General features: G+C 50.6%; 1 protein-coding gene across 1 annotated transcript in view; it reads left to right on the forward strand.

Annotated features, from left to right (window-relative positions):
• Ccdc69 (coiled-coil domain containing 69) overlaps positions 1-11,917 on the forward strand; it is a 41,017-nt gene extending 29,100 nt beyond the window's left edge. The window contains exons 10-14 of the mRNA XM_033761761.1: positions 7,797-7,870; positions 8,779-8,880; positions 9,334-9,453; positions 10,146-10,243; positions 10,835-11,917. Of these exons, the coding sequence (XP_033617652.1) occupies positions 7,797-7,870; positions 8,779-8,880; positions 9,334-9,453; positions 10,146-10,243; positions 10,835-11,012 (572 nt within the window). The 3' untranslated portion in view covers positions 11,013-11,917. The remainder of the gene's footprint in view (positions 1-7,796; positions 7,871-8,778; positions 8,881-9,333; positions 9,454-10,145; positions 10,244-10,834) is intronic.
• The last annotated feature ends 645 nt before the right edge of the window (positions 11,918-12,562 follow it).

Below are 12,562 nucleotides of genomic sequence, written 5' to 3' on the forward strand. Positions count from 1 at the left end.
CCCTCCTCTCTCCTCTCTTGTTCCAGACCACGCATGTAGGAGCCTGAGTCCCATGGGTAGATGCCGCTCTGATGTACCCTTGACTTTTTTTCTTTTTTTTGGTTTTTTGAGACAGGGTCTCACTAGTTGAGACTGACCTGGAACTCACTATGTAACTCAGACTGGTCTCGAACTCACAGTGATCCTCCTGCCTCAGCCTCCCGAGTACTGGGATTATAGGCGTGCGCCGCCATACCCAGCCTTGACAGTTTTCTTTTCAAATCAGTGCATATTTGTTAAAGGAAATTGCAAAAGCCAAGGCAATCAGGAGAATTTCTAAGTACCCATATTCCATCCCGCAATGATGAGTGTTAAAATGTACAGTTACATTGAGGATTTTGTTAAACAACTCCTCTTACATCACCAAATGTGATCATAGATAATTGGGAATTACACAAAAAGACCCTTTAGTGTAGAGGCTGAGATCTGTTCCATGGAGCCACGGTCCCTGGGTCTGCGTCCAGCCAGCTCCCTCTTCTCAGCTGTGTAACTGAAAGAGTTACTTAGCCTTCCTCAGGTACCTATGAAAACCCCATGGTTTCATGACATTCAGAATGAGAACAGTGTAAAATGCTTGCTGGAGAATTATTAGCACTTCTATTTTATTGAACAAACTGGTCACGCATAATGTCACCCAGAGCGAGCCACCGTTACCCCTTTGGTTTCTTTTTCTCTGTAACTGCGTAGAATACACACAAATGGGTGGTTTGTTTTTTCCTTTTGAGTCACAATAGGACTCTGTCATTAAACCCTTCTGGAATGTCTAGTAACTCTAGCACTCCAACTTATACCCTCATTCCTTAACCGAGTCCCCTTGGGTAACATTTAGGGAGTTTGAACGATTTTGCCATTGTTTACAATAGCAACGATAGGTGGTGGACCCTATTTTGTAAAACCTTGGTCCTGTTTCTAATTTTTAGGGCTGAGTAATTCTCCACTGCGTGGAATGTGCTTTGTTGGTGCATGTATGAGTTGAACCGTCCTAAGGTGGTTTGGCCCTGACCGCAGCCTGGGGGTGCTTAGCTGTGAGACTTTAGTTCCCCAGAATTGGCATTGGGTCCTGTCACTGAGGAAACCTGGGCTTGAGCCCTTTTCCACTGGGCTTTGGCTCTGGTGCAGCCATCACCTGTGCCCAGGCAGGTGGCACAGGGACTCGGGGAGTCCAGTGTGGGGATTGTGGCCACCTCCACCCTCTCCCTCCATGAACAGCCCCCAACACTGCTCCCCTCCCTGACCTCAGTTTCATAACACCAGGGGAGAACCCCTGGATTTACCCACCAAGCCGTTTCCACAGCGCCTGGAGAACGCGGTGTTTCCATCGGGCGTGAGCGGCCCATGGCTCCTGTCCTTGCCAGCGCTGATTACTTTCCAGGATGATTGTGTGTCAGTGTGTGCGCGGCGGTGTGCCCTTACGGCTCTGATTTGCGCTCCATCCTGAGGAGCTTACTGGCCTTCTGCAGGTCTTCCTCGGACGCTGCTGGATATATTTTGGCGATACTGAGATTGACCTTGAGAATGATTTTCCCTCGCATTGTCAGCATTTGTATGATCTTTCCCCAGGATTAACCCTCTTTCTCCCAAAATAAGACCCAGCCTGACAGTAGTCAGCCTTGAAACTAGAGCTCAGAATGCCAGCGGCATCAGCCTGTCCTGACCTTCCCTTCCCTGCCACCACTGTTCCCTTGCCCGTGGCTGCTCAGTAAGGCGGGCAAGGCAGAGACAGGCTGATGTGGCTGGCATTTCGATCTCGAGCTTCAAGGTCGATTATTTTCCAGCTGGGTCTTATTTTCAGGGAAAAACAGCATTTATCTTTTTAAAAACAGTTGTAATTATTTTACCCGCAATATTTTATGTCCTGTTCTTCTCATTTAATATCCTATCAAGCACATTTCCAAATACGCTCCTACTAAAGAGCTTAAAAGGCTAGACTATGCCTTACATGGTTTGCTTACTTCCTGTGAATCCAGAAATCTAGGATTAGCTGTCGTAACACTGATGTAACGTTGTGTGTGTGTAAAGATATGCCCACGTTCCCCTCAGATCCTCCGAGTCCCTGAAACAGAGTAGCTGGAACTGAGGTCTGAGCAGTTGTAAGAATCTTGAAACACATTGCATCATGAGCAGGGAACATTTGGAATGGGGTGAAAGCTCTCGGAGAGAATTCCAGAGGTGTGCTTTATTTGTTGTTGTTTGTTTTGTTTTTTGGTACCGGGGATTGAACTCCGGACCTTGTGCTTGCGAGGCAGGCGGCAGAGCCACTGCGCTGAGTCCCCAGCCCTCCAGAGGTGCTTTAATACCAACACGGCCTGCTACAGCTCAGCCTATCACTCAGCCTCCTTAGGTCTTAGTCCGTTTACCTTCCCTACTTCACAAGGGCCTGTACGAGAGCAGCCTTATTCCCCTCTACACTTTGAGATTATTTTTATCACTATAAAAATGTTGATTAAAATTTTCCTACTATAAAACCCAAAGGAGAGTGCCTGTCCTGCTATTACTGGAATTCCTGTATCGTTATTTCCAAATTGGCACTGCTCACGTGTTCCTAAGTATATATTAAGTGAATGCAGAAGTACATAGCTTAGGGGGAATACGTGAGATTTCATTTATTTGTGGAGGTAACTGGGAAGGCCGAGTGGTGGCTTTCCACACACCGTGGTCCTTTCTTGTCTTTTACCTTCTGTTTTTGTTTTTTTTTTTTCATTTTAAATTGTATATGTATACGCGAGTGCACGCGCCTGCGTGTACAGTTGCATAAATTCTAACAGGCAGCCAGGCACCGTGGCGCACAGCTGTGATCTCAGCAATTTGGGAAGGTGAGCCCCGAGGGCCACAGGTTCAAGGCCTGGCAGGACATCTTAGTGAGACCTTGTCTCAAAATTTCAAAAGAGAAAAATCGAAAAGGCTTGGGCGATAGCTCAGTGGTAGAGCAGTGCCCGCACGCACAGAAGGCAGTCCAGGGTTTGACCCCCAGTTCTGGGGAAAAAGCGATCCTAACACGTTGGATCTGTGTCTCCACCCTCGGGATGCAAAGTGCCTTCCGCCCCGCCGGGGCCTCTGCCCCTCTGTGTTCTCCTCGCCGCACTTCCGTGCCCCTGGCCTGTCCTCTGTGATTACGAGCTGTCGTGTGGCTGAGTGACCCAACACGACCCTCGACCCTCGGTGTGCAGCCCCTGAGCCGTTCCCTGAGCGCCGTCCCGTGGGCTCCTGCTTGCTGCCGGCGTCTGGGTGGCTCCCAGGGCCGTGACTGTGGACAGAGCTGTTCTGTCGCTCCTGAGCGGGTTTCGGTGTGGACCTCAGGCCTCTGGCCGGGTCGCAAACGCCCCTGGAGCGCAGTGAGGATGGGCCCCTCTGCTGTCCAGAGCGACCCCTTGCAGCTGTCCCCGCAGCTGTCGCGTAGTTTGGGCTGTTCTGCTGCGGGCGCGGTGCCTCCCCCGGGGCTTAGTTTGCGTTTTAATAATGACGCTGATGTTGGACATCTTTTCGCCCCATATTTGCTGTTCTTATATCCTCCTTGGTCACATGTCTGTCCACGTCTTTGCCCATTTTAGTTAGTTCATTTGTTCTTCTTACTGCTGAGCTTTGAGAGATCTCTACATATTTTGAATACAAATCCTCTGTATTCACAAATACTTTCTCCTAGTATAGTGGCTTTGACCTTCTCATAATAATGTCTGCTTTCTTTCCTTTATTACTTTTGCTGTGCCGAGCAAGGAACCCCGGCTTTCATACTGAGCTTCATCCTCAGAATGTTTTACTTTTTATTTTGAAGCAGCGTCTTTCTGGGTCACCAAGTTTCCCAGGCTGGGCTCAATATTTTAATCTCCCTGCCTCAGCTTCCCAGATTCTGGGTATTACAGGCATGGGTCCCCACACCTGGTGAAATAATATCTTTCAGAAGACAAAACATTTAATTTTCATAAAGTCAAATTTATTTATTTTTCTTTTATTGTACCTGTGGCGACATCTCTGTGAACCCTGCTCAAACCCAGGTGACAAAGCATGAGGCTTTTGTTTTTACTGATCCTTTCAAAGAAGCAAACTTTTAGTTCCATTAGTTTTTTTTCTATCTGCCCATTTTCAATCTCATTGATACCTATTTTATTTCTTCTATTTGTTTGCTTATGTTTAGTTAGCTCTTCCTTTTATTGTTTCTTAAGATAAAGTCTTCCATTATTGATTTGAGACTTTACTAGTATAAGCATTTAATACTATACATTTCCCTCACTGATACTGCTTTATCTACACCCCACGATTGATATTTTGTATTTTTGTCCAGTTCACCACATATTTCTAGCTTGCTCTTTGACCCACTATTTAGAATTGTGTTTCCAAGTTTGGAGATTTCTCCCCTCTTTCTGTTACTGATTTCCATTTTTATTCCAGTACAGCCAGAGAACTAGTTTTATTTCGCTCCTTTATAAATTGCTAAAGTTTGTTTTATGATCCAGGATATAGTGTTTTGTGACTGTGTTGTGAGCACTTGAAAAGAATGTGTATTTATGTTCTTGTTAGGCTGAATGCTTTACAGGTCAATCACCTATATCAGGTTTGGGTGATGGTGGTGTTCAGTTTCATATCCTTGCTGATATTCTGTGTTTTCTACTGAATACTGTACAGTGTTGAAGACTGTACTTCTAATTTGTATATGTGTCTGTTTCTTCTTTTATTTCTTTGTTTTAATAAAGTAACTATAGCTTTACTAATAAGGGGTATCTTCCTACTCTTTCACTGTTAACCCACCTATCACATTTACATGAGGTGAGTGTACATAATGAATGTCCTCCAAAGACCATGCACTGAGGTGTTGGTCCCAGCCCATGGAATTATTTGAAGGTAATGGGGCCATTAGGAGGTGTAGCCGCCTGGGGGCAGTGAGGTCACTGGGAGTGTGGCCCCACGTCTTTCTCTTTGCATCTCAACACCCTGAGATCAACAGGCCTCTTCCTACACGATATACTATCCTGAGTTAAGCACAAAGCAACAGGACAAAGTGACCATGGACTGAAACTTCTGAAACCACAAGCCACAGTAACGTTTTCCTCCTTTTACGTTGATTATCTCAAATATTTTTGTCACAGTAATGAAATGCTTCCTGAGACAACATACTAGACAATGTATTACCCATTCTGACCTAATCTATCTTCTCTTTGGTGTGTTTAGAACATTTAATGCTTGGCTCTAGGTCTTCCATTTTAATATTTGTTTTCTGTTTGTTTTCCCCATTTTTTATCCACTATTTCCCCTGTCCTTTAAAGTATGTCACATCATTTAGTACAATATCCCATATCAATTTATGTCATCCTTCTTACTCTGTCACTTTGTATAGTATTTTAAAGTGATTATTCTAAGAATTGCAGTATATTTACTTAATAGTCAACTTAGGATTGATATTTTACCATCGTATAGGTTTCTCTGCCCTCTCCCTTTTTGTTTCACAGTAGCACCCGCTTATCCATAGAAGACACATTTTAAGATCCCAACAGATGCCAAACAGATACACCAAATCCTATGTACACTGTGTTTTGTACTATTTTTGAACTGTGGTTGACTATAAGTAATGGAAACCAAGGGAAATGAAATCAGGGTAGGATGGGACTACTTTATTCCTCTTGTGTATTACACCTATATATATTCAAATACTCCATCGGTCAACGTCATCATTTTTGCTTTTAATCATTAGTCATGTTTTTAAAGGGTTAAAGAAGAGTGAGAATCTGTGGCCTTCACCCGGGTATTTTTGCCAGTTGTGTTACCCTTCTTACATTCCTGAAGTTCCCAGTTTCCCTCTGGTATTATCTGAAAATTTTTCTTTAGCCATTCTTTTAGATTAGGGCTGCTAGGAGGCGGCGGAACAACTGAGCTAAATCCCCGGCAGGGCTACTAGGAGAATGTCTTTATTCCACCTTCTTTCCTGGAGGATGTTTTCAGATAGGCTTCTGGGTTTATAGTTTTTGTTTCTGTTTTTTAGCAATTTAAAATTTCTATTTTTACTTCTAGTTTCCAATGTGTCTGATGTTCCCCATAAATAACATACCATTAGTTCCCAGTTCCAGTCCAGGGTTTTTTCTTTGTCATAAGTTTTCAGACAGAAATGACATGTCTGAATGTGGATTTCACTAGGTTTACTTGGAGTCTAATGAACTTCTTTCATCTCTAACTTCACATTTTGCCAAATTGGCTTCATTCGGTAATCCTTCTGAGGGCCGGGATTTAGCGCGGTGAGGCTGCCACCTGCCTCCCATGCACAAAGTCCTGAGTTCGATCCCTGGTAAATCATCATCTTCCTGAAATGCGCTTTCTCCCCTTCTTTGATGTTAAACATTTTAGGACTGGCTTGCAGGTCCCTAAGGTCTGTTCACTGTTCGTTTCCCCCATTTTTTCCATCTATGTCGTTCAGAATGCATCATTTCCATTTATCTACCTTTAAGCTCAGTGTCTTTTTATATCACCCCCATCCAGTTGTTGATTCTACTTAGTGAGTTTTTTATTTCATGTGTTAACTTTTACTTCTCCACTTTCCTTTTGGTTCTTCTCAGTAGCTCCTGTTTATTTGCTAAGACTTTGTCTTCTTGCCCAGTCTGCTGCAACCATTTACTTTCCGGACAAACGTTCCAGTGACTTCCTTTCACTCTCTCTGGATTGTGCAGCTGCTGTACTCAGGAACCTGGATGAGTTGCTTCCTCCGTCTTCCCTGGAGCCACAGTAACAAACTCAGTCCATTACTTTTTTAAGCTAAGGCTATAGTTTTCAATATCTCTATCACATTTATATCACTGTACGTTCTTTTCTGTGTTCTTACTACCCACCTGGCCCGTGGCCCTTCGGCTGTGTGTGTGTGTGTGTGTGTGTTACTAAGAATTCCCAACCCCTTTTTTATTTTTATTTTCAGACAGGGTCTGGCTAAGTCACTAAGTTGCCCGGGCTGGGCCAGAACTTGTGATCCTCCTGCCTCAGCCTCTCAGAGTGCTGGGTTTACAAACCTACACTGCCGGGACTGGCTTCTTTAGCTGTGTTAAACTCTCTTGTCCTCTCTGCTCTGCTTCGCTTCCTGGCCACCCACTGGCCCTTTCTTTGCTGTCTTCTTTCAGTTGAGACGAGACTGGAATTTTCCAAAAGGCACTTTGTGGGGACAGTGGGATGATAAACAGCCACTGGCTGGGGAAGGACAAGCAGTCCCAGCACTGCTCCATCTGGAAGCCTTGCGTGTCCTCCTCTTGTGCGATCCTCGGGTCACCCCTTGAGACAGTCAGGACAAGCGCACTGAGCCCACTTCAGTCGAGGCGGTGGGACTTTTCAGTCCAGGGAGGTTCCTGGCCAGAGAGCTGATGTCCCTCCCACAGTGTTGCACTCTGGTGGGACCTGAATGGCTTGACGTCTGCGATTTGCTGGCCCAGCTGATGATGGCCCTGTGCTTTCATGGTGTGCAGTGTGAGGAAGACAGCTGGAGAAGACCCCCGGGTCTTCGCATTTGGGCCTCTGTGAGGTGCGAGTGGCATCCACAGCCTGGTAGGGTTCACCGGTGTAGCCTTTTCCAGGGATGTAATTTATCGCCATTCCTCGAGCTTTTGCTAAGTACCAGGTGTATCCCCGACACAGCTCCCCAGCCAGCCAAGGAGCAGAAGGCTGAGTGAGGCCCCTCCCAGCTCCTGGCCCCTGGAGGCCCCGGGTGATCATCCCTCCCCTTCTGCTCCCAGAGGGGTTCTCAGGAGACTTTAGGGGGAACCACCTGCCTTATGGAGATCTCCTTTCCCCCACAGCCCTCCGGGCGTCCTGTGAACAGGAGAAAGCAGCCCTTACCCACTCCTTCCAGGAGGCCAAAGCTGCCCTTCAGGTAAGACATCTGAGCAGTGCCAGTCTCTGTGTGGGTAGGGGGGCCTGGCCGAGAAGCAGCACGGGTCCCCAAAGGAGCCAAAACTGGTGAGTGCTAGGTAAGAGGGGCTGGGGTACCTGCCTTGCACGTGTCCCAAAGCCCCTGCGTGTACCAGACCATTATTAGCTCGAGAGGACTTGATTTGCACTTGGTTGGCCAATTTTTGCAAGGAGTGTTGGGAGGATATCAGAGACTGCACACTGCCACACGACTAGACTGGCACACCGGAGCCGGGAACTTGGGCTGCCCAAGGAATGTTTCCTAGAGGGAATGAGAGCAAACCCGAAAGATGGGTTAGAATTCTCCAGTAAAGAAGGGTAGGTAGAGTGCCCCGAGCAGAATAAAGCCATCTATTCTAAAACCTGGAGGAAAGAGGGAACAAATATAGAAACCCAAGGAACTGCAGGAAAGCCAGATGCCAAGGTGTGGACTGCATGGGAGAGAGAGGGGAGACACTGGAGCGGTGGGTGAGGCCAGAAGCGGGGAGCTGGGATCCGTGTTAAAGGGTTGAACTTGATCCAGAGGTCGTGGTCAAGGTTTAACAGGGGGAAAGCTTCTCGCAGGGAGAAAGTGTGGAGCCGAGGATGTATGTTGTACTTGGAGCAGAGATGTGATAGCTGCGGGAGAGAATGTGGATGCAGGAGCAGTGAGAGAGGAGGCCAGAAAAGCTCAAGTCCTCCAGGGCTTAGGAAGCCGTTTAGAACTGGACAACATGTGGTGGGGCTGCGACGGTTCAAGCCGTGGCTGAAGTCGACCAAACGTGGACTCATAGACCACAGAGAGAGAACCCAAAACCTTTCCTCCTCTAGAACAGGGTGTAACCCACCTCTATCATCAGACTGACCACCTCCCCCTGCTCCCTTCTCCAGGACACCATAGCAGAACTGGGTGCCCGGCTGGAGGCCTTCCAGGCCAGGATGAAGAGGGTGGAGGAGTCCATTCTGACCAGAGACTATAAGAAGCACATCCAGGTCGGTGCAGCTCACCTGGGGGTCTGACTCCTTGAACCTTCAAGGAGGGCAGGGTCGGGCCGTGAGAAAGGCCAGGCCTCAGACCTGACGCTCTCACCCTCAGGAGGGGCTGGAGCAGGAGGGCCCATGTGTCACTGAGCAGGGAGGAAGGCCTGGGACGGGCAGATGGGGTGGTAAAGGACACAGTCCCTGGATTCAGCGAGATCTGGGTGCGAACAGCAGACCTGCCGCGTGGCACAGCGCCCGGCCTGTGTGAAAGGAGCTGCCTCCCCCGGGAAGTGCGAGGACACACCTCAAGGGGCAAAGGAGATCCAGTGAACCACAGTGACCTTGAGCCAAGACGGGGAGGCGTCTTCCCCAAGTCAGCGAGCTGGGGAAAGATTGGGGACAAGGGACGCAGCCCACGCCCTGTCCACCTGACGGTCTGAGGCGGTCCCCTGTGTCCCTGTCTAGGACTACGGGAGCCCCAGCCACTTCTGGGAGCAGGAGCTGGAGAGCTTGCATTTTGTCGTCGAGATGAAGAACGAGCGGATTCACGAGCTGGACAAGCGGCTGATCCTCATGGAAACCGTGGTCCGTGGCCGCAGTGTCTGGTCTTCTGCTTTCCAGGCGTTTCCTCTGTAAGAGTGGCGGGGAGGCCCAGCCTGGTGCAGCCCAGGTCGCTGATGGCCGGTCTGCGCCAGCCGGTGGCCCCAGGCGTGGGGTCCTGTGCCTTTATGGGCTACTCGTCCAGCTGTAACAGGGGCCATGCTGGGCCCGGGAGCCTGGCTGATCGGAGGGCCTGGAAGGTATCACGGGTCAGGCAGGGGCTGAGAAAGGAGGCACGGAAGGTGGCTGAGGGTCCTCGTGCTGCTCGGGAGCTGCCCTGTCTCCCCGTGCACAGCCTCACGCCGCCTCACATTGCCCCGTGAATTCTGTTGAACCATTCTTGTGGAAAAGCGTAATGGACTAGCTTAATTTTATCTGTTTGGACTGCGTCCTTTTGACTTCTGGAGCCCAAAAGCAACACCTTTTCTCCTATCCGCGGGTGGTGATACACAAGGGTAGTAGCCGTGTTCTTTTTCACATTTCCCCATAGCAAAACTGAAACGTGGCAGCCCTGTAACCCTGTAGCTTTACTGCAGGTTTATCTCAGTGCCCCGTGAAATACGATATCAGTCGGGAATGAATCCGCGTCCGGGCCACCCTGGACCAGGGGAGAGTGACAGCAGGCGTTGTGCCGTGTGACTCTGGCAGCTTTCTGAGCTCATTCTGGTTTGTTACAGAAAGAAAAAAATCTGATGTTGGAAGAAAAAATCACAACCCTGCAACAGGAGAATGAGGACCTGCACGTCCGAGCCCGGAACCAGGCGGTGGTGTCAAGGTAGCTGTCGCCCACCTCCTCCCTCTCGCCTGCACCCCTGTGGTCAAGGTCTCGGGTCGGGAGGGTCTCCAAGAGCCGGAGTGGGCGGAAGGTGGCCAGAGCCTGGCCAGGAAATGCGGCCTCCCTTTCCCCGGGAGGCAGGAAACCCAGTGGACCTGCTCTGCCCAGAAGTGCGGTTGCCGTCTGCTCCTGTAGCTGCTGGCTCAGGGGCTCCTGGGAAAGAGGGGAAGAGGGGACCGGAAATGGGCTGGGCGGGCCCACGGGGAGGAGCCGCTTCTGAGGGCTTAGTGGGCGAGAGCACCTCAGGCAGCACCTCGCTGTGGACTCCCCACAGTGATCCTGAGGGCTGGGTCCTATTTCCTCACCTTCATGTTACAAGAGAGGAGACTGAAATTCAGCTACAGCAAATGACCAGGGCTGGGACAGGGATCTGGAGCAGCCCCAGGTCCTCTGCCTGGAGGACCTGAGCTAGTCAGCAGCCTGAATCCCCCGTGTGCAGCACAAAGACAAGGGCAGGCTGGGGATCCCCAGGCACCTGGTGGCCTGGAGGCAGGGTGAGTCCCTGCAGCCCTGGATCCTGTCTGTACACAGGCAGCTCTCGGAAGACCTGTTTCTGGCCCGCGAGGCCCTGGAGAAGGAGTCGCACATCCGACAGCAGCTGCAGCGGGAGAAGGAGGAGCTGCTGTACAGGGTCCTTGGGGCTGACACCTCCTCCACCTTCCCCCTGGCCTCTGTCACCCCCACGGAGGTCTCCTTCCTGGCCACCTAGGGGCGGGGCTTAGCCGGCCATGTGACACAGCTCCCTCTAAGACTTTCCGAAGAACCGGAGGAAGGCAGGAAGGCAGGGCTGAGATGGGCAACCCAGAGCCCTGGGGCTCTTCGGGCCCTGGGATCACACAAGAGGAGCCCTGCCCCTCCCGTGTCTGTCTCCCAAATCAGGGAAACTGAGGCCTTTCCCAGGGCCACCTGACCAAGGGGAGCCAGCCCCAGCCCCAGCTTGCAGCCTTGCTGCCAGCTGGCAGTTCTGTCCTGGTCTGTCCCAGCCGGTTTCCCCTGCTCTGAGATGGTTATGTTCCTGGCATTGACTTGCTGTGTGGCTGTGCCAAAGAACAGGCCTACCTGAGGTGGTCAGGTTAGGGGCCGGGGCCAGACGTATCCAGCCTGGACGCATCCTGACTCAATGGGGAAGGCGGGCGGCTGGCCAAGGCCCCGCAGGCCACTGCTCCAGTCCCTTGGCCCTAGTGCCCCGTAGGCCCAGAGACCACGTCAGGGGGTCTGAGGACCCCCAGCAGGCAGAGAGGGACCCTCGGCCCTGTGCAGGTGTGAAGGCCAGAGTGGGGAGCAGGTCCCAGAGTCAGAATGGGATCTACCTGCTGTCAGGTCCCGGCCTGTTGCTCCTTTTCTTCTCCGAGGCGCTGGGGTCATCAGATGTGTGGCGTAACCCTCTCCTCCCACCACCCCAGGTCACTCTCTCTCCCCATCTGCCTTCACTCCTCCTGCCATCCCTCACCCTAGGCCCCAGGCCCGGGCGCCCACATGGCCTTTAGCTTCTCCATCAGTGAAAAAAGGGCTGGCTAAAATCCAGGCATGGAGTGCATGCCTATGATCTCCACACTCTGGGAGGCTGAGGCAGGAGGGTCGCAAGTTCAAACCCAGCCTGGGCAACTTAGCAAGACCGTCTCAAAATAAAAAGATCTGAGGTTGTAGCTCAGTCCCCTGTACCCCTGCCACACACACACACACACACACACACACACACACGCACACACGCACACACGCACACACGCACACGGGGCTGGGGGGCTGAAGTGATGAACCTCAGCCGGCCCACCCAGCCAGTCTATGGATTCAGATTCTTCTCAGGAAGCTTTCCCTGCAGGGAGCCTGTTCATGAAAGTGCTTTCATACAGCTTCTCTCCCTTCAACCACATAAGACCCTTGAAGCAGGTGCCTGTCCCTCCTTAGCAGTAAATGGAGCTCACCAGAGCTAAAAGGCACAAGCCCTGAGCCAGCTCACCTGAAGTCATCCTGGGGTGAAGCAGACATGTCATCTTTCATGCGACTTTTCCCAAAGCAAAACAGACCCTCAGTCTGTGGGATTTCTCCAGCCTTTCATGTGCTAGTGTGCATTGTAATTGTCTGGCTGGAAGCCAAATATCAAGCATCTGCCAAACTTCTCCGGGCTTCAGGATGCACTTTAGAAAGCCCCCTTCTAGCTGAAAGAGGGAGGGCTGGGGAGCAGGGGCTTCCCTCCTGCAGCCTGTGGTGGACTCAAGCGGGAAATAAACTGTGGTCAGACCCTTATCAGGGCCAGGCAAC

The sequence above is a fragment of the Fukomys damarensis genome, unplaced genomic scaffold, assembly GCF_012274545.1.
Source record: "Fukomys damarensis isolate Sample0158 unplaced genomic scaffold, DMR_v1.0_HiC HiC_scaffold_9, whole genome shotgun sequence".
NCBI lineage: Eukaryota > Metazoa > Chordata > Mammalia > Rodentia > Bathyergidae > Fukomys > Fukomys damarensis.